The sequence below is a fragment of the Girardinichthys multiradiatus genome, chromosome 2 (assembly GCF_021462225.1).
Source record: "Girardinichthys multiradiatus isolate DD_20200921_A chromosome 2, DD_fGirMul_XY1, whole genome shotgun sequence".
NCBI classification, from domain to species: domain Eukaryota; kingdom Metazoa; phylum Chordata; class Actinopteri; order Cyprinodontiformes; family Goodeidae; genus Girardinichthys; species Girardinichthys multiradiatus.
In genome coordinates, this window is record NC_061795.1 from 9,861,450 (window position 1) to 9,886,500 (window position 25,051).

General features: G+C 44.4%; 1 protein-coding gene across 3 annotated transcripts; it reads right to left on the minus strand.

Annotated features, from left to right (window-relative positions):
* Nucleotides 1–1,014: 1,014 nt before the first annotated feature.
* On the minus strand, nucleotides 1,015–24,220 carry dnajc24 (DnaJ (Hsp40) homolog, subfamily C, member 24). Of its 3 annotated transcripts, XM_047353929.1 has the most exons (5): nucleotides 24,060–24,220; nucleotides 23,771–23,874; nucleotides 14,248–14,377; nucleotides 4,675–4,743; nucleotides 1,015–1,254 (listed from the first exon to the last, which is right to left on the minus strand). In XM_047353929.1, the coding sequence occupies exons 2-5, from the start codon at nucleotides 23,870–23,872 to the stop codon at nucleotides 1,040–1,042; spliced, it is 516 nt and encodes a 171-aa protein (XP_047209885.1). In that variant the 5' UTR covers nucleotides 23,873–23,874; nucleotides 24,060–24,220; the 3' UTR covers nucleotides 1,015–1,039. The 3 variants fall into 3 exon arrangements, with proteins under 3 accessions (XP_047209885.1, XP_047209903.1, XP_047209894.1); XM_047353947.1 differs by lacking the exon at nucleotides 4,675–4,743; XM_047353938.1 differs by lacking the exon at nucleotides 24,060–24,220 and having other exon boundaries at nucleotides 23,771–24,026.
* Between the last annotated feature and the right edge of the window lie 831 nt (nucleotides 24,221–25,051).

Below are 25,051 nucleotides of genomic sequence, written 5' to 3' on the forward strand. Positions count from 1 at the left end.
TGAATGAACTTTACCATTCGGGATAGTAAATGTTTGCATAGTACAGAATAAACATGGAATGCCTAAAGAATGTTAGCTTAAAATAATAAAGTCTTTATGGGAAATAGTGGTCTCACCAACTTTGTCACAATGATCTTATAACCCCTTCTTAGACTGAAGGGCAGTGACAACTTCTTCTCAAATGTTATTGCTGATGTCTGGCATTGAGGCTGAGTCGAGCCACCTTCTGCAAAAAGGAAACATGGGACCCTGAGGTTGACGAACCAAAAAAAAATTATTCTCCACAATTACATCTTGAAATCTTGTCCACACCACCATCCTGTTTCTGAACACCAGAAACAGGATTTCTTGTCCCAGTCCTCAGCATGTTACAGAAGAGGCAGGTCAAGTATGAGAGCCTTCAGCATCATGGGAAGAATTTTGACCACGCCTGACGCCCTACTGTTGGAGAAAGTTTCAACTACATCAGCTGTCTTTCCGAGTCCTAAGACTCCGCCTTCACCATGGAGGACACAGTGACTGGATGTTTCGTGTAGTGTTCTAGTAATACTCAATAGTAGAATAGATTTTTTTGTTTTGTTTTTGCATCAAAAAAGTGGAATCAAATTTTAAGTGAAGACATGAGCTTATTTACAAGCATCCTTCTTCTTAATCCGTTGACTCGTTGGGTTTATCTTGTGCATCTGTGTCTGCTGAGCATTAGGTTTACCAAGTAGCATCATGCGCGCTAAAAGGCAAGTCTGTACATGTAACTGGCACCTCAGAGGGAGCAGCAGGTCACAAAATGACACCTGTGGGGTTCTTAACTGCTTTTGCATGTCTGTCACTGCTGCTCCTGATAACCTTTTAACACTGGATAATGTTTGTCACTACTGAAAGCCTGACAGCAGTGTAAGAAGTTTCACGTTTGTGATGATAGGTAAGCAAGGTGTATCCTCACATCAACTCAGTGCAAGCTATGCGGACATATTCATGTAACTAAGGTAAAGGTTTAGTCAAGACTAATACTCTGCATTTATTTGGAAAATATTGTAAACATTTATTTTGACATTTGCATGTTTTGATTTAACAACCAAGTGACACAAATAGTGAGCGAGCAGGTATTGCAGCAAACGAGCACGCCACTGTGCTGTCCTTTGTGCATTTCTTCATCATTATGTATTTGCAGCATCCTCTGTGTCTCCACCTCTACCTCATCCTTGGAGACACCGAATCTTCCTCCACAGCGACAGCAATATGTGTATTCATATTCATCTGAAACAACACAGATGTTCAGTGACCACAACAAATATTTTTATCAAATGGATTTTCTGACTCAAAATTCAGCTCTGTTAAGATAATAAAAACTCCACAAAACTATTTAAAGCTCTAAACAGTTCATACAGTCACTTCAACACCTCAGAGTTTTTAAAATACCTCTGCAGAACATTTAACAACTATTACAAGCATTTTTAATCTTTTTATGGACTCATAGAAACTATCAAAGTTATACCATGTGTCAGTAGATACAATCAGTGGCAGGTATAGTACTAATGGCACTAATTCTGCACGCACGCACCCAAATACACATCCACTCCTATAATGACGCCCATTCTGCCATAAACAGTAACATGTTCTTACATAACATATCAGCTAAATCTAATTCTACTGTTGATCGTACAAATAAATCAAAATGTTTGTTATGCTGTGAAGATTCATTAGCCAGTCAGTGTGTGCAGCCATGTTTTTTACAATCCCAACATTATGAACGGACATGCAACTAAAAAAGAAAGAGAAATTTGTTTGGGGAAAAACTGAGTGAGACTGAGTGAGTGCTCATAAAAAAAAAACTGTCACTGATTACAATGTTGATCCTTCTTCTTCATGACGTCTGTAATTCACCCTGACATGCTGAATATTAAGGTCTGGTCCAAATCTAGACATTTGGTTCTTGTGCTCAGAGTTGATATGTTTGCTGGCCTTGGTTTCTTTATATGCTTTTTTTAGAACTGCTTTGAATTTATAGTTTTTTTTCTCTTTTGTTCTATGTACTAACATATCTAGCATTTCAATGTAGTCAAGCTGCTTTCATCAGAGACCTGCTCACTCATTGTTCCCAGGAGGAGGACTAAACAAGGGGAGGCAGCATTTAATTTCTATCTTTGAATTATTAAGTGTATGAACGGTGCAGGGCTGTAAGGCAGGGCAGTTGGTAGCAATGTTGCCCAGGAGCAAGAAGGTCCTGGATTCAAATCCCAAGATGGGGTCTTTTTGCATGTTCTCCCCGTGCATGTGTGGGTTCTCTCCAGGTACTCTGACTTCCTCCCACAGACAAAAAACATGACTGTTGGGTTAGTGGGTCTGTCCTTCTTGCCCTTAGGTGTGTGTGTGTGTAAATGCTTGTTTGTCCAGTAGGTCTCTGTGTTGCCTTGAGATGGACTGGCGACCTGTCCAGCATGTACCCCGCCTCTTGCCCAATGACTGCTGGAGAAGGGCACCGGCTCCCTCATTACCATGCAAGAATTAGCGGGTATAAACAATGGATGAATAGTCCTAGGCATTTAAATTGTACACAGTGGCCATGAAGATATTGAAAAAAAGGAAAGTATCCCCATATCATGACACCACTACCACCAGCCAGAACTGTTGATACAAGGCAGGATGGATCCATGGACCTTTTTTTTTTTTTTTTAAAGTGTCCTGTTGCTGCGTTTAAGGCAAACCATATGGAGAAGATGGTTGCCTACATGTGCCAGGGCAGTTTTGCTCTATAAAAAGGATACCTAAAGGCAGGATCCTAATTGTGTGATTGCACTTAGGATCTCAGAGGAAGATGTAAAGAGGCTCTTTCAGGGGCTGAAAACAAAAAAGGGCCTCAGGATCTGATAATGTCTCCCCATCAAGCCTGAAAGCCTGCGCCGACCAACTGGCACCCATCTTCACTGAAATCTTCAACAAGTCACTGGAGCTGTGTGAGGTTCCCTCCAACTTCAAACGCTCCATCATCATCCCAGTACCACAATCGTCCCAGTACCACCATCATCCCAGTACCCAAGAATCCCACCTTGTCTGTGGTCATGAAATCCTTTGAGTGACTGGTGTTGAAGCACCTGAAGGACATCACAGGCCCTCTGCTGGACCCTTGCAGTTTGCCTACCAGGCAAACAGGTCAGCAGACAATGCAGTCAACTTGGGACTACACTTCATCCTGCTACATCTCAACCACCCAGGGACATACGCCAGTATCCTATTTGTGGACTTTAGCTCGGTCTTCAACACCATCAACCCAGACATCCTCCACCAGAAGCTCATCCAGCTCAAAGTCCCGGACTCCACCTGTCAGTGGATTATCAGCTTCCTAAAGGACCGGCATCCGCAGCAGGTTCAAGGCTGGGGAGCATCTTCTCCTGCACAAGAGGGGTGTGTTCTCTCCCCACTCCTCTTCTCCCTCTGCATAAATGACTGAACTTCAGCGGACCCGTCTGTGAAACTCCTGAAGTTTGCAGATGACACCACTGTTATTGGACTGATCCAGGACAGCGATGAGAGTGCATACAGACAGGAGGTGGATCGGCTGGTACATTGGTGTGGTCAAAACCACCTGGAACTTAAGACTGTGGAGATGATGGTGGACTTTCAGAGAAAACCACCCCCACATATCCCCCTCATCATCCTCAACGACACTGTGTCTGCTTTGGACCATTTCCAGTTCCTAGGAACCGCCATTTCTCAAAACCTGAGATGGTCCTTACACATAATAATAATAATTATAATAATTATAACACTTGACAGATTGTAAAGTCAATTATGTATATGTGTATATTTAAAAAATATATTTTTTGTTATTGAGAGCAAAGTGTACCCCGAGTCACATTCCTTGTCTGTACAAACTTGGCCACAAAGCTGATTCTGATTCTTTCATAATTCCAGATTGAATCCAGAATCAAAATAGGCAGGCCACGTTAATGTTACAGTATTATAGTATTTGTGGTTGTAAGTGCGAGTTTGTCACCTCGAAGTGTACATTTGTAAGTGTGGGGAGACTGGTAGAAGGCCTGCAATCCACGCCAAGAGGAGCAAAGGGTAGGTTGACCTGACTCCGGATGGCCGCAGCAGTCCCAGGCAGCCTGACAAAAAGCATCATCCCGGGGCAGCCATATGGCCAGCACAGAAGTAGGTCCCCAGCAAGGCATAGGAGCAGCAGCCCCCAAGACAGAGAGACATAGAGCTAGACTCAGGGCACTGAGCCACCCTGACCCAGCCCCAGCACCAGCCAAAGATGCACAGGCCAAGCCCGGTACCAGTCCCTCTGTTGGCCTAGGGCCCACACCAACCCCCTGCAACAAGACTGCCCGACCCCAGGCAGGGGAGAACCTCCAGAGCCCACAATACGTCAGGCAGGCACCAGCTCACCGCAGCAGTCAGAACCCAGAGGGACCAAGGTAAAAGGGGCACATTGTATTTCACCCTGGAGGACCAGTCCCCGAGATGTCTGGGAGGGAGGGATACCCACCAGGGCCCTGTCCAGCCCCCACCGCCCTCAACCAGCCCATCACACCTCCGGGAGCCCACCAATCCGGGACGTGGACTGAGCACCCACACAGGCAACACCCACCAAGGCGAGGAGACACCTTCTGGGTTTGAAAAACCATGTCAGACTTGCTATATAGTTTAAGCTTCAAAAAGTATCATTACCTGGGTCCCATGTCATGTCCTCCAGGCAGACAATAGAATCTACTGTCCAGTCCTGTTTCAGTTCCTGTGCTGGATAAGGATCAGAGCATGACTTTAGTATTAAAACAATAGTAGCGCTAGCAGATACACATCGGGCATCAACAGTTACAATAGACCAAAGCAAAAAACTTCTTCCCTCAGACAGAACAAAAATGAAAATCATAAGTGATTGGGTGTTCTAGCATGAAAATCACCCACACTATACTGCCAAGGCAACAAGCAAGTGTCTAAAGACGAAGTGGGACGATGGTTCAAGATTTTTGAAGTAAGGTTCCATTAACAGATTATAAACACTTGATAAAGTGGAGAGAACAAGTATTTGATTCACTACTGATTCACACTTCTTTTATTTTTATCATAGGTATTCCTTAACTGTGAGTGACAGAATCTAAAACAAAAATCCAGAAAATCACATTGTGGGATATTTTAAGTAATTCATTTGTGTTTTATTACATGAAATAAGTATTTGATACATCAGAAAATCAAAACTTAATATTTGGTACAGAAACTTTTGTTTGCAATTACAGATATCAGACGTTTCTTGTAGTTTTTGACGAGGTTTGCGCACACTGCAGCAGGAGTTTTGGACCACTCCTCCATACAGATCTACTTCAGATCCTTCAAGTTTCGGGGCTGTCGCTGGGCAATACCGACTTTCAGCTCCCTCCAAAGATTTTTGATTGGGTTCGGGTCTAGAGACGGGCAAGGCCACTCCAGGACCTTGAGATGCTTCTTACAGAGCCACTCCTTAGTTGCGCTGGCCTTGTGCTTCGGGTCGTTGTCATGCTGGAAGACCCTAGCACAACATATCTTCAATGCCCTTACTGAGGGAAGGAGGTTGTTGGCTAAGATCATCCATCCTCCCCTAAATACAGTGCAGTCATCCTTTGCAGAAGAGCTTAAAGAATGATGTTTCCACCTCGGTACGGATGGTGTTGTTGTGGTTGTACTCATCCTTTTTCCTCTAAACACAACGAGTGGAGTTTAGACCAAAAACTCAATTTTTGTCTCATCAGACCACATGACCTCCCATACCTCTTCTGGATCATCCAGATGGTCACTGGCAAACTTCTGACGGGCCTGGACATGCGCTGGCTTGAGCAGGGGGATCTTGCGTGTGCTGAAGGATTTTAATCCATGGCGGCGTAGTGTGTTACTAATGGTCTTCTTTGAGACTGTGGGCCCAGCTCTCTTCAGACCATTGACTACAGCGTGGGCTCTGGAACCCAGCTCCTCGAGAGAGGCTTGACTCTCTTCTTCTCTGGACTGGCCCACGGGGAGAGGCCACGGTGGAGGAGTTGGTCGCATCCCTGTGCCTTCGGGTCGGGGACAGATCTCTGACTGTCGTTTCGGCCTATGGGCCGAGCGGTAATGCGGAGTATCCGGCCTTCTTGGTGTCCCTGTCAGGGGTGCTGCATAGGGCCCCTCCAGGGGACTCCGTTATTCTGCTGGGGGACTTAAACGCCCACGTGGGAAACAACAGTGACGCCTGGAGAGGCATGATTGGGAGGAATGCATCACCCCCCACCCCCCCGATTTGAATTTGAGCGGTATTTCATTATTGGACTTCTGTGCTAGTCATGGACTGTTCATCAGTGCACTTCGCACCAGGATACCCTAGGCAGGAGGTTGATGATCAACTTTGTTGTCATGTCTTCAGACTTTCAGCCGCATGTTTTGGACACTCGGGTGAAAAAGAGGGGCTGAGCTGTCCAATGATCACCACCTGGTGGTGAGTTGGATCCGCTGGAAGAGGAGAAAGCCGGACAGACTTGGCAGGCCAAAGCGTATAGTGAGGGAATGTCTGGCGGAGCCCTCGGCCAGGGACGTATTCAATTCCCGCCTTCGGGAGAGCTTTGACCAGATTCTGCGGGAGGTTGGAGACATAGAGTCCGAGTGGACTATGTTCTCCATGTCTATTGTTGATGCTGCCGCCCGTAGCTGTGGCCGTAAGGTCTGCGGTGCAATCCCCAAACCCTGTGTTGGACATCGGCAGTAAGGGATGCTGTCAAGCTTAAGAAGGAGTTCTATCAGCTGGGGTTGCCCGGTGGGACTTCTGAGGTGGCTGACGGATACTATGTGGCCAAGTGTGTCTCGGCCTGAGCTGTGGCAGAGGCAAAAACTCGGGCCTGGGAGGAGTTCGGTGAAGACTACCGGCTGGCCTCGAAGCAATTCTGGCAAACTGTCTCGCGCCTCAGGAGGGGAAAGCAGTGCTTTGCCAACACTGTTTACAGTGGGGGTGATGAGCTGCTGACCTCGACTGGGGACGTTATTTGGCGGTGGAAGGAGTACCTCAAGGATTTTCTAAATCCTGCTGTCACGCATTACCTGGTGGAAGCAGAGGCTGGGGACCCGGTGTTGGACTCCATAACCCAGGCTGGCAGCGGTTAAAACGCTCCACGGTGGCAGGGCTTCAGGGGTGGATGAGATACGACCTAAGCACCTCATTTCTCTGGATGTTTTGGGGCTGTCATGGTTGACACGACTCTTCAACATAGCGTGGCTGTCAGGGACAGTGCCTCTGGACTGGCAGACCGGGGTGGAAGTCCCTGTTCATAAGAAGGGTGACAGGAGGGTGTGTTCCAACTATAGGGGGAACACACTCCTCAGCCCTCCTAGTAAGGCCTATGCCGGGGTATTGGAGAGGAGATTTCTGCCGATAGTTGAACCTCGGCTTCAGGAGGAGCAGTGTGGTTTTCCTCCTGGCCATGGAACACTGGACCAGCTCTACGTCCTCTGCAGGGCGACTGTGTCCCTCGTGGGTACTCCAGGAGTACGGAGTCAGGGGCCGTTTATTAGGGGCCATCCGGTCTCTGTGCAAGCGGAGCAGGAGTTTGGTCTGCATTGCCAGCACTAAGTCAGACCTGTTCCGGGTGCATGTTGGACTCGGGCAGGGCTGCCCTTTGTCACCGGTCCTATTCATAACTTTTACGGACAGGATTTTTAGGCGCAGCCAAGGGCCGGAGGGAGTCTGGTTTGGGGACCAGTTGATTTTGTCTCTTCTTTTTGCAGATGACATGGTCCTGCTGGCCCCCTCTAGCCAAGACCAACAGAATGCACTGCGGCAGTCCGCAGCAGAGAGAGAAGCAGCTGGGATGAAGATCAGTTCCTTCAAGTCCGAGGGCATGGTTCTTGACCGGAAAAGGGTGACTTGCCCTCATCAGGTTGGAGGGGAGTTCCTGCCTCAAGTGGAGGAGTTCAAGTATTTTGGGTTCTGTTCACGAGTGAGGGGAGAATGGAGCGGGAGATCAACAGACGGATCGGTGTGGCAACCGCAGTAACGAGGACGATCTGCCAGTCTGTTGTGGTGTAGAGTGAGATGAGCAGAAAAGTGAAACTCTCGATTTACTGGTGGGTCTACGTTCCTACCCTCACCAATGGCCATGAACTTTGGGTGATGACCGAAAGAACGAGATCCTGGATACAAGTGGCTGAAATGAGCTTCCTACGTAGGGTGGCCGGGCACTCCCCTAGAGATAGGGTAAGGAGCTTGGCCATCCGGGAGAAGCTCGGAGTAGAGCCGCTGCTCCTCCACATCATGAGGAGCCTGCTGAGGTGGCTCGGACATCTATACCGAATGTCTCCTGAACGCTTCCTTCGGGAGGTGTTCCAGGCATATCCCACAGGGAGAAGGCCCAGGGGACGACCCAGGACACGCTGGAGGGACTACAGGTCCTTCTCAAAATATTAGCATATTGTGATAAAGTTCATTATTTTCCATAATGTCATGATGAAAATTTAACATTCATATATTTTAGATTCATTGCACACTAACTGAAATATTTCAGGTCTTTTATTGTCTTAATTCGGATAATTTTGGCATACAGCTCATAAAAACCCAAAATTCCTATCTCACAAAATTAGCATATCATTAAAAGGGTCTCTAAACGAGCTATGAACCTAATCATCTGAATCAACGAGTTAACTCTAAACAGCTGCAAAAGATTCCTGAGGCCTTTAAAACTCCCAGCCTGGTTCATCACTCAAAACCCCAATCATGGGTAAGACTGCCGACCTGACTGCTGTACAGAAGGCCACTATTGACACCCTCAAGCAAGAGGGTAAGACACAGAAAGAAATTTCTGAACGAATAGGCTGTTCCCAGAGTGCTGTATCAAGGCACCTCAGTGGGAAGTCTGTGGGAAGGAAAAAGTGTGGCAGAAAACGCTGCACAACGAGAAGAGGTGACCGGACCCTGAGGAAGATTGTGGAGAAGGGCCGATTCCAGACCTTGGGGGACCTGCGGAAGCAGTGGACTGAGTCTGGAGTAGAAACATCCAGAGCCACCGTGCACTGACGTGTGCAGGAAATGGGCTACAGGTGCTGCATTCCCCAGGTCAAGCCACTTTTGAGCCAGAAACAGCGGCAGAAGCGCCTGACCTGGCCTACAGAGAAGCAGCTCTGGACTGTTGCTCAGTGGTCCAAAGTACTTTTTTCGGATGAAAGCAAATTCTGCATGTCATTCGGAAATCAAGGTGCCAGAGTCTGGAAGAAGACTGGGGAGAAGGAAATGCCAAAATGCCAGAAGTCCAGTGTCAAGTACCCACAGTCAGTGATGGTCTGGGGTGCCGTGTCAGCTGCTGGTGTTGGTCCACTGTGTTTTATCAAGGGCAGGGTCAATGCAGCTAGCTATCAGGAGATTTTGGAGCACTTCATGCTTCCATCTGCTGAAAAGCTTTATGGAGATGAAGATTTCATTTTTCAGCACAACCTGGCACCTGCTCACAGTGCCAAAACCACTGGTAAATGGTTTACTGACCATGGTATCACTGTGCTCAATTGGCCTGCCAACTCTCCTGACCTGAACCCCATAGAGAATCTGTGGGATATTGTGAAGAGAACGTTGAGAGACTCAAGACCCAACACTCTGGATGAGCTAAAGGCCGCTATCGAAGCATCCTGGGCCTCCATAAGACCTCAGCAGTGTCACAGGCTGATTGCCTCCATGCCACGCCGCATTGAAGCAGTCATTTCTGCAAAAGGATTCCCGACCAAGTATTGAGTGCATAACTGTACATGATTATTTGAAGGTTGACGTTTTAGTATTAAAAACACTTTTCTTTTATTGGTCGGATGAAATATGCTAATTTTGTGAGATAGGAATTTTGGGTTTTCATGAGCTGTATGCCAAAATCATCCGTATTAAGACAATAAAAGACCTGAAATATTTCAGTTAGTGTGCAATGAATCTAAAATATATGAATGTTAAATTTTCATCATGACATTATGGAAAATAATGAACTTTATCACAATATGCTAATATTTTGAGAAGGACCTGTATGTCTCTCGGCTGGCCTGGGAACGCCTTGGGCTCCCACCGGAGGAGCTGGAGGAGGTATCTGGGGAGAAGGAAGACTGGGTGTCTCTACTGAATCTGCTACCCCTGCAACCCGGTCCTGGATAAAGCGGAAGATGACGAGTATGAGTACTATAGCATAATGAACTCAAAGTTGTGTCAGTGGACAAACCATATGGAGGGGGGCCCCAGAACTGGGGCCCCCCTCCACCTTGGGCCTCAGATAACTGCACCAGTTGTCCCGCCCCTGTCTGCGGTCGTGTAAGAATTCTTTCTTAATTAAGATTTATTTACTACAAGGAAGGTAAGACAGTTTGCAACTTTTTAAAACCTCATTTTAAAACCACTTGACACCATCATTTTAAGGTCATAGAGTGGCCTGGTCAGTACGCAGACTGTACAACATCACTGTACCAAAGATCTGTGAAGGGAGCTGAAACATCATAATGCCAATGGGTAGCCAAGAGACCCAACGTGTTTCTGCAAACAGAAAGGGGAACAAAAATTCTTCGAGAACGTGTTCAAAACTGGTGACCAACTACACTCACCGACCACTTTATTAGGTGCACCTTGCTAGTACCGGGTTGGACCCCCTTTTGCCTTCAGAACTGCCTTAATCCTTTGTGGCATAGATTCAACAAGGTACTGGAAACATTCCTCAGAGAGCCTGGTCCATATTCACATGATAGCATCACACAGATGCTGCAGATTTGTCGGCTGCACATCCATGATGCGAATCTCCCGTTCCACTATATCCCAAAGGTGCTCTATTAGATTGAGATCTGGTGGCTGTGGAGGCCATTTGAGTACAGTGAACCTGTTGTCATGTTCAAGAAACCAGTCTTAGATGATTTGTGCTTTATGACATGGTGCGTTATCCTGCTGGAAGTAACCATCAGAAGATGGGTACACTGTGGTCATAAAGGGATGGACATGGTCAGCAACAATACTCAGGTAGGCTCTGGCCTCTCAGACAGCAGGTTTACTGGTGGTTCCTAGAGTCTCTAGAAGTAGAATGGGAGGCAGATCCTTTAGTTATCAGGCTCCTCTCCTGTGGAACCAGCTCCCAGCTTTAGTCCGTGAGGCAGACACCCTGTCTACTTTTAAGGCTAGGCTTAAAACTTTCCTTTTTGATAAAGCTTATAGTTAGAGTGGCTTAGTTTATTGCGGAGGGAACCTTCCTCCCTCCCTGTTGGTTGGAGTAAGGGGGAGTCAGGTTTAGCCTAAACCGGCTCAGTTATGGTTGAGGTGCAAACACACCCTCCATTTCTGCTACCTGTATGACCCCTTCTCTTTTCCAATGGTTATAATCAGTATGACAGAGAGAGGTATCCCAATCCTTGTGGTTTTTAGTATAACAATGACCATCAGTGGGACCCTTTGTGGGGTTCCTTGAGACGACATTGTTGTAAATAAGTGCCGTTTAACTAAATAATCTGAACTGAAACTATCTGTGTAGTTATGCTGCTATAGGCTTAGGCTGCTGGAGGACATAATGACCAATTTCACCCTCTTCGCTACATTCTCACACTACTGTCCAATTTTGCATTATTTGCTGTTATTTCAGCTTTTAACCTTGTTCTCTCTATTCTCTTCCTAGAAGCTACACCTGTCCTGGCTCTGTGTCTACCTGTGACACCTTTCTGGAGAGGGGAATTGTCCGAGCTTCTGCTGGCAACAACTTAATGCTCACCCTCTACCGATGATCCACATGGCCATGTCTTTCAGTGTTTAACCCTTTCTCTCTCCTAGACATAGCAATTGACTGAGCTTTTACTGTAACTAATTATATGTGCTCTCTTTCAGACTCTAACCTTGAAAACTGGCTCAGTTTATCTGTTCTTTCTTTCTAGGTGAAACGACTAAAGGAGCTATATCCATTAACATTTCTTTAACATTTCTTTTCCTTCCCATAGAAAGGACTCCTGAATCAGTGCTTCTTTGTTCTCTTTGTGTCTCTGCTCTGTTCTCTCTAACCCCCAGTCGGTCGTGGCAGATGGCCGCTCACACTGAGCCTGGTTCTGCTGGAGGTTTCTTCCTGTTAAAAGGGAGTTTTTCCTCTCCGCTGTCGCTACATGCATGCTCAGTATGAGGGATTGCTGCAAAGTCAACGCCAGTGACTGTCTTTACATGCTCATCCGGGAGGAGGGAATGCTGCAAGACACTGACTGGATGCAATCTGCTGGGTTTCCTTAGATAGAAAAACTGTTTATCCAATTTGAATAAAAAGCTAACTCCGACCGCACTGTTCAATGGTTAGGATTAATTGGAATGCATGTACCTGACTGTTGTGAAGTGCCTTGAGACAGCATGTGTTGTGAGTTGGCGCTATATAAATAAAACTGAATTGAATTGGCATTGACACAATACTCAATTAGTAGGAAGGGGCCCAAAGTGTGCCAAGAAAATATCCCCCACACCATTACACCACCACCACCAGCCTGAACCATTGATACAAGGCAGGATGGATCCATGCTTTCATGTTGTTGACGCCAAATTCTGACCCTACCATCCGAATGTCGGAGCAGTAATCGAGACTCATCAGACATGGCAACGTTTTTTCCAATCTTCTATTGTCCAATTTTGGTGAGCCTGTGAGAGTTGTAGCCTCAGTTTCCTGTTCTTAGCTGACAGGAATGGCACCCGTGTGGTCTTGTCCTCTGTAGCCCATCCGCCTCAAGGTTCGACGTGTTGTGCGTTCAGAGATGCTCTTCTGCATGCCTTGGTTGTAACGAGTGGTTATTTGAGTTACTGTTGCCTTTCTATCAGCTCGAACCAGTCTTGCCATTCTCCTCTGACCTCTGGCATCAACAAGGCATTTGTCACTCACTGGATATTTTGTCTTTTTCAGACCATTCTCTGTAAATCCTAGAGATAGTAGTGCGTGAAAATCTCAGTAGATCAGCAGATTCTGAAATACTCAGACCTGGTTGGTCTGGCACCAACAACCATGCCACATTCAAAGTCACTTAAATCACCTTTCTTCCCCATTCTGATGCTCGGTTTAAACTGCAGCAGATCGTCTTGACCATGTCTACATCCCTAAATGCATTGAGTTGCTGCCATGTGATTGGCTGATTAGAAATTTGCCTTAACTAGCAGGTGGACAAGTGTACCTAATAAAGTGGCTGGTGATTGTATAACAAATATCATGCTGCAGTGCCTGGTCATGTTTTGCATGGGTAGGAAATGCTTATTTTGCTTAATATATCATATCTGCATATCACCTGACAACATCCAGAGCATTTTTTAGACAAGGTATGGTGCATTAGTGCATCCATAATGACAAAGTAAAAAAAATTGTTTTGAATTTTTTTCAAATTTATAACAGTCAAATGTATACAAGTATTCACATCTCAAATGTTGTTGAAGCCCCTTTGGCAGCAATCACACCCTCAAGTCTCATTGAGTATGTCTTAAGCTTGGAACACCTGTTTTGGGGTATTTTCTACCAATCTTCTTTGCAGATCTTCTAAACCTCGGTAAGGTTGAATGGGCTGTGACATATTTAGTTCTTACAGAGATGTTCAATTGGATTTAAGTCCAGGATGGGGCTAGGCCACTCAATGACATTTACAGACCACTCCTAAAGACACTCCTTTATAATCTTAGCTGTGTTTGAGTAATTGCTGTGATGGAAGAAGAAACATGACATTAGTTTGATATATATATATAGACATTTTAATGGACACATACATAAAGGTATATTTATTCAGTAACTGTTCAATTCTATTGTGTTTATATTGATTGTTATGTTTTATCAATTGGAAACATAGGAAACATTGAACCATAACCTATGAGCTCCAGATCAGCAGATTGCCAATCAATCTGCTGGTACAGACATGGTCATACCTGTTGTTGATTGGATAATCAAGTGTATTTGATTAGCAGCACCTGGCTGCTGATACCCTAATAAATAGAGTTGTTTCCTTTGTTCAGTTGGTTGATTATAAAGTAATTTGCAATGACTAGATTTTCTTAATACCACCACCTCAAAAACAACATGCTAACAAGCATAAAAAATAGACTGCTTAGCTCAATGTGTCCCCACTACTACAAAAAGACACCCACCATAGTGTGGTTAAGAGTTCTACTACAATGTTCCAGAAAGGCAGCACAGAGTCAAGTATGTATACGTTAAGCACGAATGTGATCTAAACTAAGGTGGGCAGATGTGTCTCTTGTAAAAGCTAAAATAACAACAGTTATGAAATATAAAATGAAATGGTAAACCTCACCTCTCCTCTGCATGTCATACTGTCTTCTTGTGGTCTGGTCACTAAGAATCTTCCAGGCTGCATCAACTTCAAGAAACGTCTTCACTCTGGACTCTGAAGAATGTTCACCTTCAAGACGGTCTGGATGGTACTACATACACACACACACACAGGTAGGGTTTTCATATCCTTATAGGGACCTTCCATTGACTTCCATTCATTGCTATAGCCTAACGTTGACCTTTACCCTAAACCTAACCCTTGTCATTATATACCTTACTATAAACGTAACCTAAACTTAATTTATACTTTAGTCCTAAACCTAATCATTAACTCACATATTTTATTTTTATTTTCCCTGGTGCGGACCAGTCTAAATGTCTACCCAACTTGGTGTCCCATCAGGTATTGATCCATACAATGTTATATATACATGCAAACACACACACACACACACACACACACACACACACACACACACACACACACACCTTCTTACAATAAGACATGTAACTTTGGAAATCAGACTCTCAGGCTAAAATAGAACTGACATGGTCAAAGATAATTTTTTCTATTCCATTTGATGGACTTTGGATTCTGTATCCTTCCAAATGTTTAGTATCTAACCCTCAGTTAGGGTCTTTTAAGGGATGATCTTTTTCCTGCTTTGTTAAAACTCAGTAAACTCAAAACAACCTCATTTATTCCCTGCTAAGAAAATGTCAATCTCAAACCTTCAGCACGCTGCTTCAAGCCAGTAACATCTGTTTCCCTGAAATATCAACAAAAAGAATGGAAAGAAAAAATGATTTTATTTGATTCAAGAAGGAGCCCAATCAAATTTAGCAAGGCTGGATCAACTTTGTTCAAAATAATTTTTATTCATATGAAATCCGTTAATCTTCCATTTGTTTTTGCCTGGCAAAAGCGGAAACCAGCTTCTCCAACAAGGTCACAGTTTTGGGACAAACCACTGAGACATTAAGACCACAGAAGTAATGGTGTCTCAGCCATAGAGTGACCTCACCAGGCAGTGGTCACAGGCAGTGGTCAAAGGTCAAGAACTCCTCCAGGCAATCGAGAGTGGGCCAAAAGCCAGAAATCCAAGTTGGTTCTAAATAAGTAAACAGTGCCTGACCCAAATGTAAATACTCTAGTCCTGTTATAACCACGGCTTTTTTTCTGGCATAGCGACCTGCCAAAGCCTAAAGTATTTCTCTCATGAAATCTACCAAACTTTCCTTCAGACGTCAATCAAGCATTTGGAAATTGTAAATTAGAAAAGAAAATCTTGCGTTTACGTTTCAGAGAGACCGTAACAGCCATCTTGAAAAGTTTCATATTTATTTGGATAATCTGAACATTCAGTCTCAAGCCCCCCTAGTACTCCCTTTTAAATAGTAAGAGTTCATGTGGGTTTATGTCTTGTTTACTTACTTAATTGTTAAAATACATTAGTGCAATTCTTAAAAGAGTAATTATTAATCTTCTACTGACTAGATCCAATATAATCATGCTGGCTTCCAATTAAGGTTAATATTGTGGTTCTGAGAATACATAAATGTTTTCAATATATTCATCTCATTCCTTTGTATGGAGTCTGCAAATTAGGCTCCCTGACAAATACAAACTACCCTACAGACAGAATTGAGACTGATAAAAATACATTTACTTAATAACACTGATATGTTTCCACCAATACAATTGAGTTTTATTTATATAGCGCCAATTCAAAACACTTGTTTATGGATGCTCTCTTTTTGCCTTTAAAAGAACACTCAGCAAGCTCGTGTCGCTACCTACCTACACCCCCAAAAACTCAACATCTCACAGAGCTTTGTTCAATCCATAATCTGAACATGAAAGAGGATGGACCAACTGCTGACCTACCAACACATGGACATCGAAACTAAACTGACAGACCAGGCAACAAGAGCCCTGATCAGAGAAGCAGCCAAAAGCAATCATGGTATCCAGAGGAGCTGCAGAGCTCCACCGTTCAGCTGGGGGAATCTGTCTACAGGACAACTGTTATTTGTGTACTACGCAGACCTGGACTTTATGGAAGAGCAGCAAGATTCCAAGTAAAGCCATTGTTGAAAGAAACCACAAAACATGTAGGAACACAACAAACATGCTGTGGTCTGATGAAACCAAAACTGAACCTTTTGGCTTTGATTCCAAATGACAGGCACAGGAAAGCCAGTCAGAGTTCAAGGGAAGATGAATGAAACGAAATACAGACCAATCTTGGAAGGGAACGTTGTAGAAACTACAAAAGACTTGAGACTGGGGTGGAGGTTCACCTTTCAGCAGGACAACAATCCTTATTAAAGCTGCAAGCAGCACTGGGAGGCCCTCGCAGCTCAGTGCCGCTCGGCCTATGTAGCGACCGCGGGAGCCTGGCATCGCCTACTCCACGCCACTGACGATCCCACCGCTCAGTTGTGCTCATCACCAGTAGGCAGTGTGAGCAGGCTGTCATACAATCTTTGGTGAAGCCAAGTACTGCTTTGGCGAGAAGCATTAAAAATGTAGCCAAAATCTGACCTTCCAGATGAAAGCTGCACTCACTTGTTGTTAGTGGGCGGGGCTAAAGTGATGTTATCAATTGACTGCGTGAACATGTCCAGCATTGATCCGCAATGATGCATACTAAATTTGAGGTCGATCCAAAGATGTATGAGGGAGCTAGAGCCCTTGAAGTGTCCTAGGGGGCGCCATTGAGCCAAATTCCAATGTAATCTGTTTGGGGGCTCACAGAGATCAACCATATTCAGTTTGGAGTAAATCGGACCATGCATGTGTAATTTACAGCCAAACGTATAGCCATGGCGGGACATCAGACTTCGCCACGCCCACACCCTCCAGCCAAACCTGTCAGTATTGGAGACCAAGTTAGACCATCGTGTTATCTGTCATTGGAAACAGTTTCATTTTGATTAGGTGAAGCAGATCAAATATGGCCCACACTAAGTGAAACATTACACTTCGTGTTATCAGGGGGCGGGGCTTAAATGATGTCAGCAGTTGACCATTGAATATTGTTCCAGTCATCATATGGATAAATCCCAGAAGGTTTCATGTCTCTGTGACTGTCCTTGTAGAAACTATAATAATTTTATATTTCATGGTGAGAAGTCAGACTTTGAGGCTTAGCCACGCCCACATACTTTGATGTAGCAAAAAGCTTTTGATAACTTTTAATCCCTAATGCCTTAAAACTATACCCATTGATTTTGAAGTCTGTAAGTCAAAAGCTGTAGGAGGTGTACGCTCAGATAGGTGGGCTAGAAACAGCAAAAATGGGGTCAAAATGGCAACTTCAATCCAAAATGGCCGACTTCCTGTTGGGTTTGGACCAATGTCCAAGAGACTTTTTTGTAGGTCCTGAGAAGTTACATATGTGTACCAAATTTCACAATCCTCAGTCAAAGTATGGCTCGGGGCTGATTTTTTAAAGTTATGTAGGGGGCGCTGTGGAGAAATTAGGCCACACTCACCAAATATGTCATCAGATCTCTGTTGGGGACTGGACTAGGATCAATCACATTGAATGTGGTGCAGATCAGATGATCTATGTGGAAATTAGAAGCAAACGTATGGCCATGGCGTGACGTCTGACTTCACGGCGCTGCCACGGCCACGCCCTTTTATGAAAAGTTACTGTGCTTCAATCGAAGTTAGACCCACTGGTTATCTGTCTTCTGACACAGTTTCAAGTTGATTGGGTCAAGAGGGTCAGAGAGGCACCTTTCCAAGTGAAAAAAGTGACTTCCTGTTCTCAGTGGGCGTGGCTTTGATGATGTCATCATTTGACCAGATAGGATTGTTGGTGACCTGAGAGGGATCAATAATACCAGGTTTGGTGTATTTCTGCTAATTTATGTGAAAGTTATTGCTGTTCGAAATTTCTGGCGAGAAGGCTAACATTGAGGCCTGGTCCCACCCCTTCAACATGCTCAAAAACTCACAATTCTGATAACTTTTAATCCCCAATGCCTTAACTACATACTGACCAAATATGAAGCCAGTAGTTCAAAATCCCTAGGAGGAGTTCGTTAAAGTTCGACATGTATGAAAAGTGAAAAAGGGCTAAAAATTACCCTTTGACCCAAAATGGCCAACTTCTTGTGCGTTTTAGGGCATACCCCTGAGAGACTTTTTTTCATGATTTGAGGAGATCTACCTATGAAGCAAATTTCAACTCTCTAGGATTTACCAGTTGGCCTATCTCACTTTAGGGGGCGCTGTAGGGCCGTTTGGCCAAGCCCATTTTCAAATCCATTAGAAATCGAAAATTTCCATTGGGGGACAACTTTCTTTGAAGTTTGGTGAGTTTTTGAATATGTTAAGGCCTCCAAAAAGGCAATTAATTTCCCAGATGAATAATAACTAGAAACCTGCAAGCAGCTTTGAAGGCCCTCGCACCCCTCAGCGCAACTCTGGCGGTTGAGCGACCGCAGGAGCCTGGCATCACCTCATACACGCCACCGACGATGACACCGCTTCACTTCAACACGTCGTCACTAAGTGGTACTGTGAGCAACATGTCATATGATCTTCGGTCATGCAGAGTTTCGGTCTGGCAAAAAGCATTCAATATTTCGAGTAAATCGGACCTTCCAGAAGGACGCTGCAGTCGCTTGTTTGTTTGTGGGCGGGGCTAAAACAACATCATCAATTGACTGTGTGAAAATGTCCATCATTAACTCAGGATCATGTATACTACATTTCAAATGGATCCGAGGATATATGAGGGAGATAGAGCACTTGCAGTGACCTAGGGGGCGCTCTTGATCCAAATTCCAATGTAATGTACTAGAGCTGTTTATGGGCTGACAAAGATCAAGAATTATCAGTTTGGAGTGAATCGGACCATGCATGTGTAATTTAGAGGCAAACGTATGGGAGTGGCGTGACATCAGAATTCGCCACGCCATCATGGCCACACTCTCCAGCTAAAGCAGTCATTCCTGGCGACTGTCTAAGACCATCATGTTATCTGTTACTTGGGACAGTTTCACATTGATTATGTGAAGAAAATCAAAAATTGACTCTCTAAAGGAAAATGGGACACTTGCTGTTCTCAGGGGGCGGCGCTTCGATGATGTCAGCATATGACCAGTGAAAATTGTTCAGGCCTATAGGCAGATCAATCCCAGAAGGTTTCATTTGTCTGTGACTTTCCTTGTAGGAGCTACATCAATTTAGTGTTTTATGGCGAGAAGTCATATTTTGAGGCGTGGCCACGCCCACACGCTTTCATGTATCAAAAAGCTTTTGATAACATTTGATCCCCAATCCCTTAAGAGTATACTGAGTGATTTTCAAGTCTCTAAGTCAAAAGCTGTAGGAGGAGTTCGCTCAGATATGCGGGTTAGAAACGGGCAAAACTGGGTCAAAATGGCAACTTCAATCCAAAATGGCCGACTTCCTGTTGTGTTTGGACCAATGCACCAAGAGACATTTTTGTAGGTCCTGAGAAGATACATAAGTGTACCAAATTTCAGATTCCTTGGTCAAAGCATGGCTTGGGGTTGATTTTTTAAATGTTTCTAAGGGGCGCTGTGGACGAATTAGGCCACGCCCACCGAATATGTCATCAGATCTTTGTGGGGGACTGGAGAAGGATCAATCACATTGAATGTGGTGCAGATCAGATGATCTATGTGGAAATTAGAGGCAAACGTATGGCCATGGCGTGACGTCTGACTTCACGGCGCTGCCACGGCCACGCCCTTTTATGAAAAGTTACTGTGCTTCAAACGAAGTTAGTTAGACCCACTAGTTATCTGTCTTCTGACACAGATTCAAGTTGATTGGGTGAAGAGGGTCAGAGAGGCACCTTTCCAAGTGAAAAAAGTGACTTCCGGTTCTGAGGGGGCGTGGCTTTGATGATGTCAGCATATGACCCCATAGGATCGTCGGGAAGCCGAAGGCCCTCCTTCATGCCAACTTTGGTGTGATTTGTATTTTTTTGGGGAACGTTATTGCAATTTTTCACTTTCGGCGCGAACGCCAAGTTCGTGGCCTGGCCACGCCCCCTAAACATGGCCAAAAACTCACGATTTTGATAACTTTTAATCCCCCATCCCTTAACTGCATGTTGACCAAATATGAACCCGATAGCTCAAAATTCCTTGGAGGAGTTTGTTAAAGTTCGAGGTGAGTAAAAGTGAAAAACGGGCACAAATCGGCCTTTGACCCAAAATGGCCGACTTCCTGTGCATTTTAGGGCATACCCCCAAGAGACTTTTTTTCTTGTTTTGAGGTGCTCTAGCATTGTTCCAAATTTCAGATCTCTACGACTTACGGTTCGGGCTATCTCACGTTTGGGGGCGTGGCTACGTGGTTAGGCCACGCCCATTGATGACGACATTAAGGATCAAGAATTTTCGTAGGGGGACAATTTTGGGTAAAAGCGTGTGCATCTAGGGGCTTGGCAAAGTCCCCATATTGCCCCGCAAAGACGCAACGGAAAAAAGAATAATAAGAATTCGAGCGATTACAATAGGCCCTTGCAGTTTTCCTGCTCGGGCCTAATAATAAGAAACATTCGAATTACAATAGGCCTTCGCAGCGCTTTGCTGCTAGGGCCTAAATATACAGCCAAAGAACAATGGGCAAAAAGTTCCATCTGTAGATGACACACCCCAGGAGACCTGCAGCTGTACATGCAAAGAGGCCGGTTCTACAAGGTACTGATCCAGCAAGGGCTGAAAACAAATGGATGACACTTTCCAGATGTTTATTAGGCCCGAGCAGCAAAGCAGCTGCGAAGGCCTATTGTAATTCGAATGTTTATTATTATTATTCAGGCAAGAAATGAATCGCCTTTTTCGCGGCTTTAACATTTTCAAAAAGTCAGCAAATTTGGCGGAGCCATCAGTCGTGGTGAAAATTTACGTATTTTAAGGGTTTCACAAAAGTCGCAATAAAAATGGCTCAACAGCGCCCCCCTGAAATTTTATAAAAAAGCCTCCGCATTGACCTTAGTTTATCGTACAGTTATGAAATTTGGAACACCTGTAGAACTCCCCAAGAACTACCTAAAACTCTCTTGCACCCATGTCCTACAAGAAACAGGAAGTCGGCCATCTTGGATTGAAGTTTGGCTTTTCACCCCATTTTTGCCGTTTATAGACTCCGTATTTGATCGAACTCCTCCTAGAGGTTTTGATTGATTGCCTTGAAATTTGGTCAGCTTGCTCAGAAGGGATGGTGGATCTAAAGTTATCAAAATTGTGACTTTTTGAGCATGCTGAGGGGGCGGAGCCTGGCATCAAACTTTGACGACTCGCCAAAAAAATTTAAATTGTTATAGCTCTTACAAGGAAACCTGCAGACACACAAAACATTCTGGTATTGATCCACATCTGGCCCTGAACAATATTCAATGGTCACATCCTGCCATTATCTAAGTCCCGCCCCCTCAGAACAGGAAGTGTCATGTTTTACTGTGAAAGGTCCAAAGTTCACCCCTGTTACCTAATCAACACGAAACTGTCCCTAGTGACAGATAACAAGATGGTCTAAGTTGGTTTGGAACACAGAGACTTTAGGCGGGAGGGTGTGGCCTTACGTTTGCCTGTTATTTCCACATTTCTAAGCCGATCGCCAACAAACTCAATAGGAGTGATACTGGTCCAGCCCCCCAAAGATTTCCAGTGAAATAATTGGTGGCCATGGCCTAATTGCTCCACAGCGCCCTCTAGGAGCACTAAAAGAAACAGCCCCGAGGCATCCTGTGTCCGAGGTTTATAAAATTCAGTACACCTATGTAACTTCTCAGGACCTACAAAAAGGTCTCTTGGACCCATTGTCCAAACCCCACAGGAAGTCGGCCATTTTGGATCAAAGCCGCCATTTTGTCTCATTTACACATGTCGAATCTGAGCGAACTCCTCCTACAGCTTTTGACTTACAGAAATCGAAATCAATGAGTATGGTCTTAAGGCACTGGGGATCAAAAGTTATCAAAAGCTTTTTGCTACATGAAAGTATGTGGGCGTGGCTAAGCCTCAAAATCGGACTTCTCGCCATGAAACACGAAACTCTTATAGTTTCTACAAAGAAAGTCACAGAGACATGAAACCTTTTGGGATTGTTCTACCTCTGGCCCTGAACAATATTCACTGATCAGATGCTGACATCATCGAAGCCCCGCCCCCTCAGAACAGGAAGTGTCATGTTTCACTTAGTGTGGGCCATATTTGATCTCCTTCAACTAATCAACATGAAACTGTCTCCAATGACAGATAACACGATGGTCTAACTTCATCTCCAGTACTGACAGGTTTGGCTGGAGGGTGTGGCCGTGGCGGCGTGGCGAAATCTGATGTGACGCCATGGCGATACGTTTGCCTCTAAATTACACAAGCAGGGTACGATTTACTCCAAACTCAATATGGTTGATCCTCGTCAGCCCCTAAACAGCTCTATTAGATTACATATGAATTTGGCTCAACGGCGCCCCCTACGACACTCCAAGTGCTCTAGCTCCCTCATGCCTGATCGGATCCACTTGAAATGTAGTATACATGATCATGAGTTAATGATGGACATTTTGACACAGTCAATTGATGATGTTGTTTAAGCCCCTCCCACAAACAAACAAGTGACTGCAGCGTCCTTCTGGAAGGTCCAATTTACTGGACATTTTGAATGCTTTTTGCCAGACCGAAACTCTGCATGACCGAAGATCATATGACATGTTGCTCACAGTACCACTTAGTGACGACGTGTTGAAGTGAAGCAGTGTCATCGTCGGTGGCGTGTATGAGGCGATGCCAGGCTCCTGCGTTCGCTTAACAGCCCGAGTTGCGCTGAGGGGCCTTCAAAGAGGCCTTCAAAGCTGCTTGCAGGTTTCTAGTTTGTGATAGTAAATTGAAAACCATGTATCCTTTCCCTTCTACTTGTTTTGTAAAAGTCTTTGAATGTCTTATAACTCAAGGTTTGATCCAACAATGCCTGCATTTTGTAACGCCTAGGTTCCAACTAGGGCTGCATGGTGTTAGGAAAATATTTAATAATTTGAAAATTTGAAATTAGCAATGTTGAGTGTTTCCTCCATTTTTGTATTCTGGATAAAAGGGTTGACAGGTTAAATTAGGAGAACATTGCTTTATTGCCAGCGGGGAACTGAGAAGCTGTGTTTAAGGAACATCTCCATCTGTGACCAGTTGATGGGAATTTCTAGATGCAGTACATTGTTAGTTGGGTGCTAAGGGTTTGATTTTCTGGCTCCAACTCAAGTTTCTAGCTGAGGTCGGAGCACAAAGACTGGTTCTCATCTGTAAAGATGGCAGACACTAAAGCATAGCAGGAAAACTTCTGAATGACAGGACTTCAGTTTACTGGAGATGTGCCTGTCTGCATTCAGGCTGTGGAAAATGCTGAAATATTCATTATCTTGAATCCTCTCTATGACATGTGTCTATACTCAAAAATTTAAATAGAAATTGAATAGAATAGTGAACAAAGGATGCCCAAATCTGTGGGTAAAATGAGCAGACAGAGCCAGAAGGAGGAGTGTTCTCACCTTCAGAGCCAGCTGTTTGTATCTGTGTCTGAGCTGCTGCAGGGAGTCTGAGGGGCTGGCACCCAGAACATCGTACAGGTCCTTCCGCACCGGATCACACATGCCTGCAGAGTGGAAGACCACAGAGAACCCGAGGAGAGATTTACTCACAGAGAAGCTCTGGTCATCGGCAGCAGGTTCATGACGTAGCGGCTCAGAACCTGATCATAGCCGCCGCCGGAAGCGGAGCTGCTCAGTAAAATGTATTCCTAACAACTCCGTCTGCGTTTAAGAAGCTAGCTCGACTTACTGGGAGGAGAAGCACGCGTAGAATCTTGTTATCAACCCAAAATACGAAATACAATATAAGCTAATTTTCGTGTTTAAAATAAAAACAAGCCCAGAAATGATCAAGAGGAAGGCGTCATGTTTGTTCGTCGTTGTTATGAACCCCTTGAAACCAACTCCAATCCTTAAAGTTCCGCTGACTGAAGTGAATTAATGGTTCCGGTCGAATAGCATTCAAGCCTTCCATAGTATAAAGCCTTTGATAAATGTATTTGATAATTTTTTATGAAAATATAGATATCAATGATCATTTATGATAAATATTGCTTGCATTCATGAGCTCTAGAATAGATTATAATTCTGTTGTACCAGCAGCAGAAAGCCATCTTAAAAGATTGATGGAGATCAAGCTCAAGCATTAAAATATACTAGAGCATTTCAAACATCACCAATTCACTTAAGATAACTGTACTTGTTCACTGGATATATTTACAGGGACATAAAGGAACACATCCAATAAACACAATTTTACAGGAATGCAGGGAACACAATATTGGTTTTACAGTTGGTCAGGTTTGTCATGTTGGAGCAGGAAAAGCATGCTTTGCAATATTGTTCAATAGTTTATCCTTCCATAATTCCTCATTTTGCCAAGACAGACATTTCTATACAACAAAATCTGAAAATAAGTCAAAACAGAAAGTAACTTGGTTAATAATTCAGAAGCATTTAGAGCAACATTTAATAAGAAAATGTGTAATATTTACATCAATACCAGCTTTTCCATGGAGGGTCACAGGGGAGCTGGTCCCTGCCTTCAGTGGCCATTGGGCAACAGGCAGGGAACACACAGGACAAACAACTATGCATGCACACACTATAGAAACCATTCAACGCAACAATCATGGATTTGGGAGGAAGCCAAAAGACCCAAGGCTGGGATTTGACCCAAGCATCTTCATACTGCAAGAAAGCAGTGTTACCAACTGCAACACTATGCAGCTCTTGCATATT

What these genes read in the sequence shown, in the direction of transcription:
- dnajc24 (XM_047353929.1), bottom strand. Translation starts at nt 23,872, where the DNA reads ATGTGTGATCCGGTGCGGAAGGACCTGTACGATGTTCTGGGTGCCAGC. An exon ending in ACAAACAGCTGGCTCTGAAG is followed by an intron (nt 14,378 to 23,770) that starts GTGAGAACACTC and finishes GTGTGTATGTAG; the next exon opens with TACCATCCAGACCGTCTTGA. An exon ending in GTATGACATGCAGAGGAGAG is followed by an intron (nt 4,744 to 14,247) that starts GTGAGGTTTACC and finishes ATCCTTATCCAG; the next exon opens with CACAGGAACTGAAACAGGAC.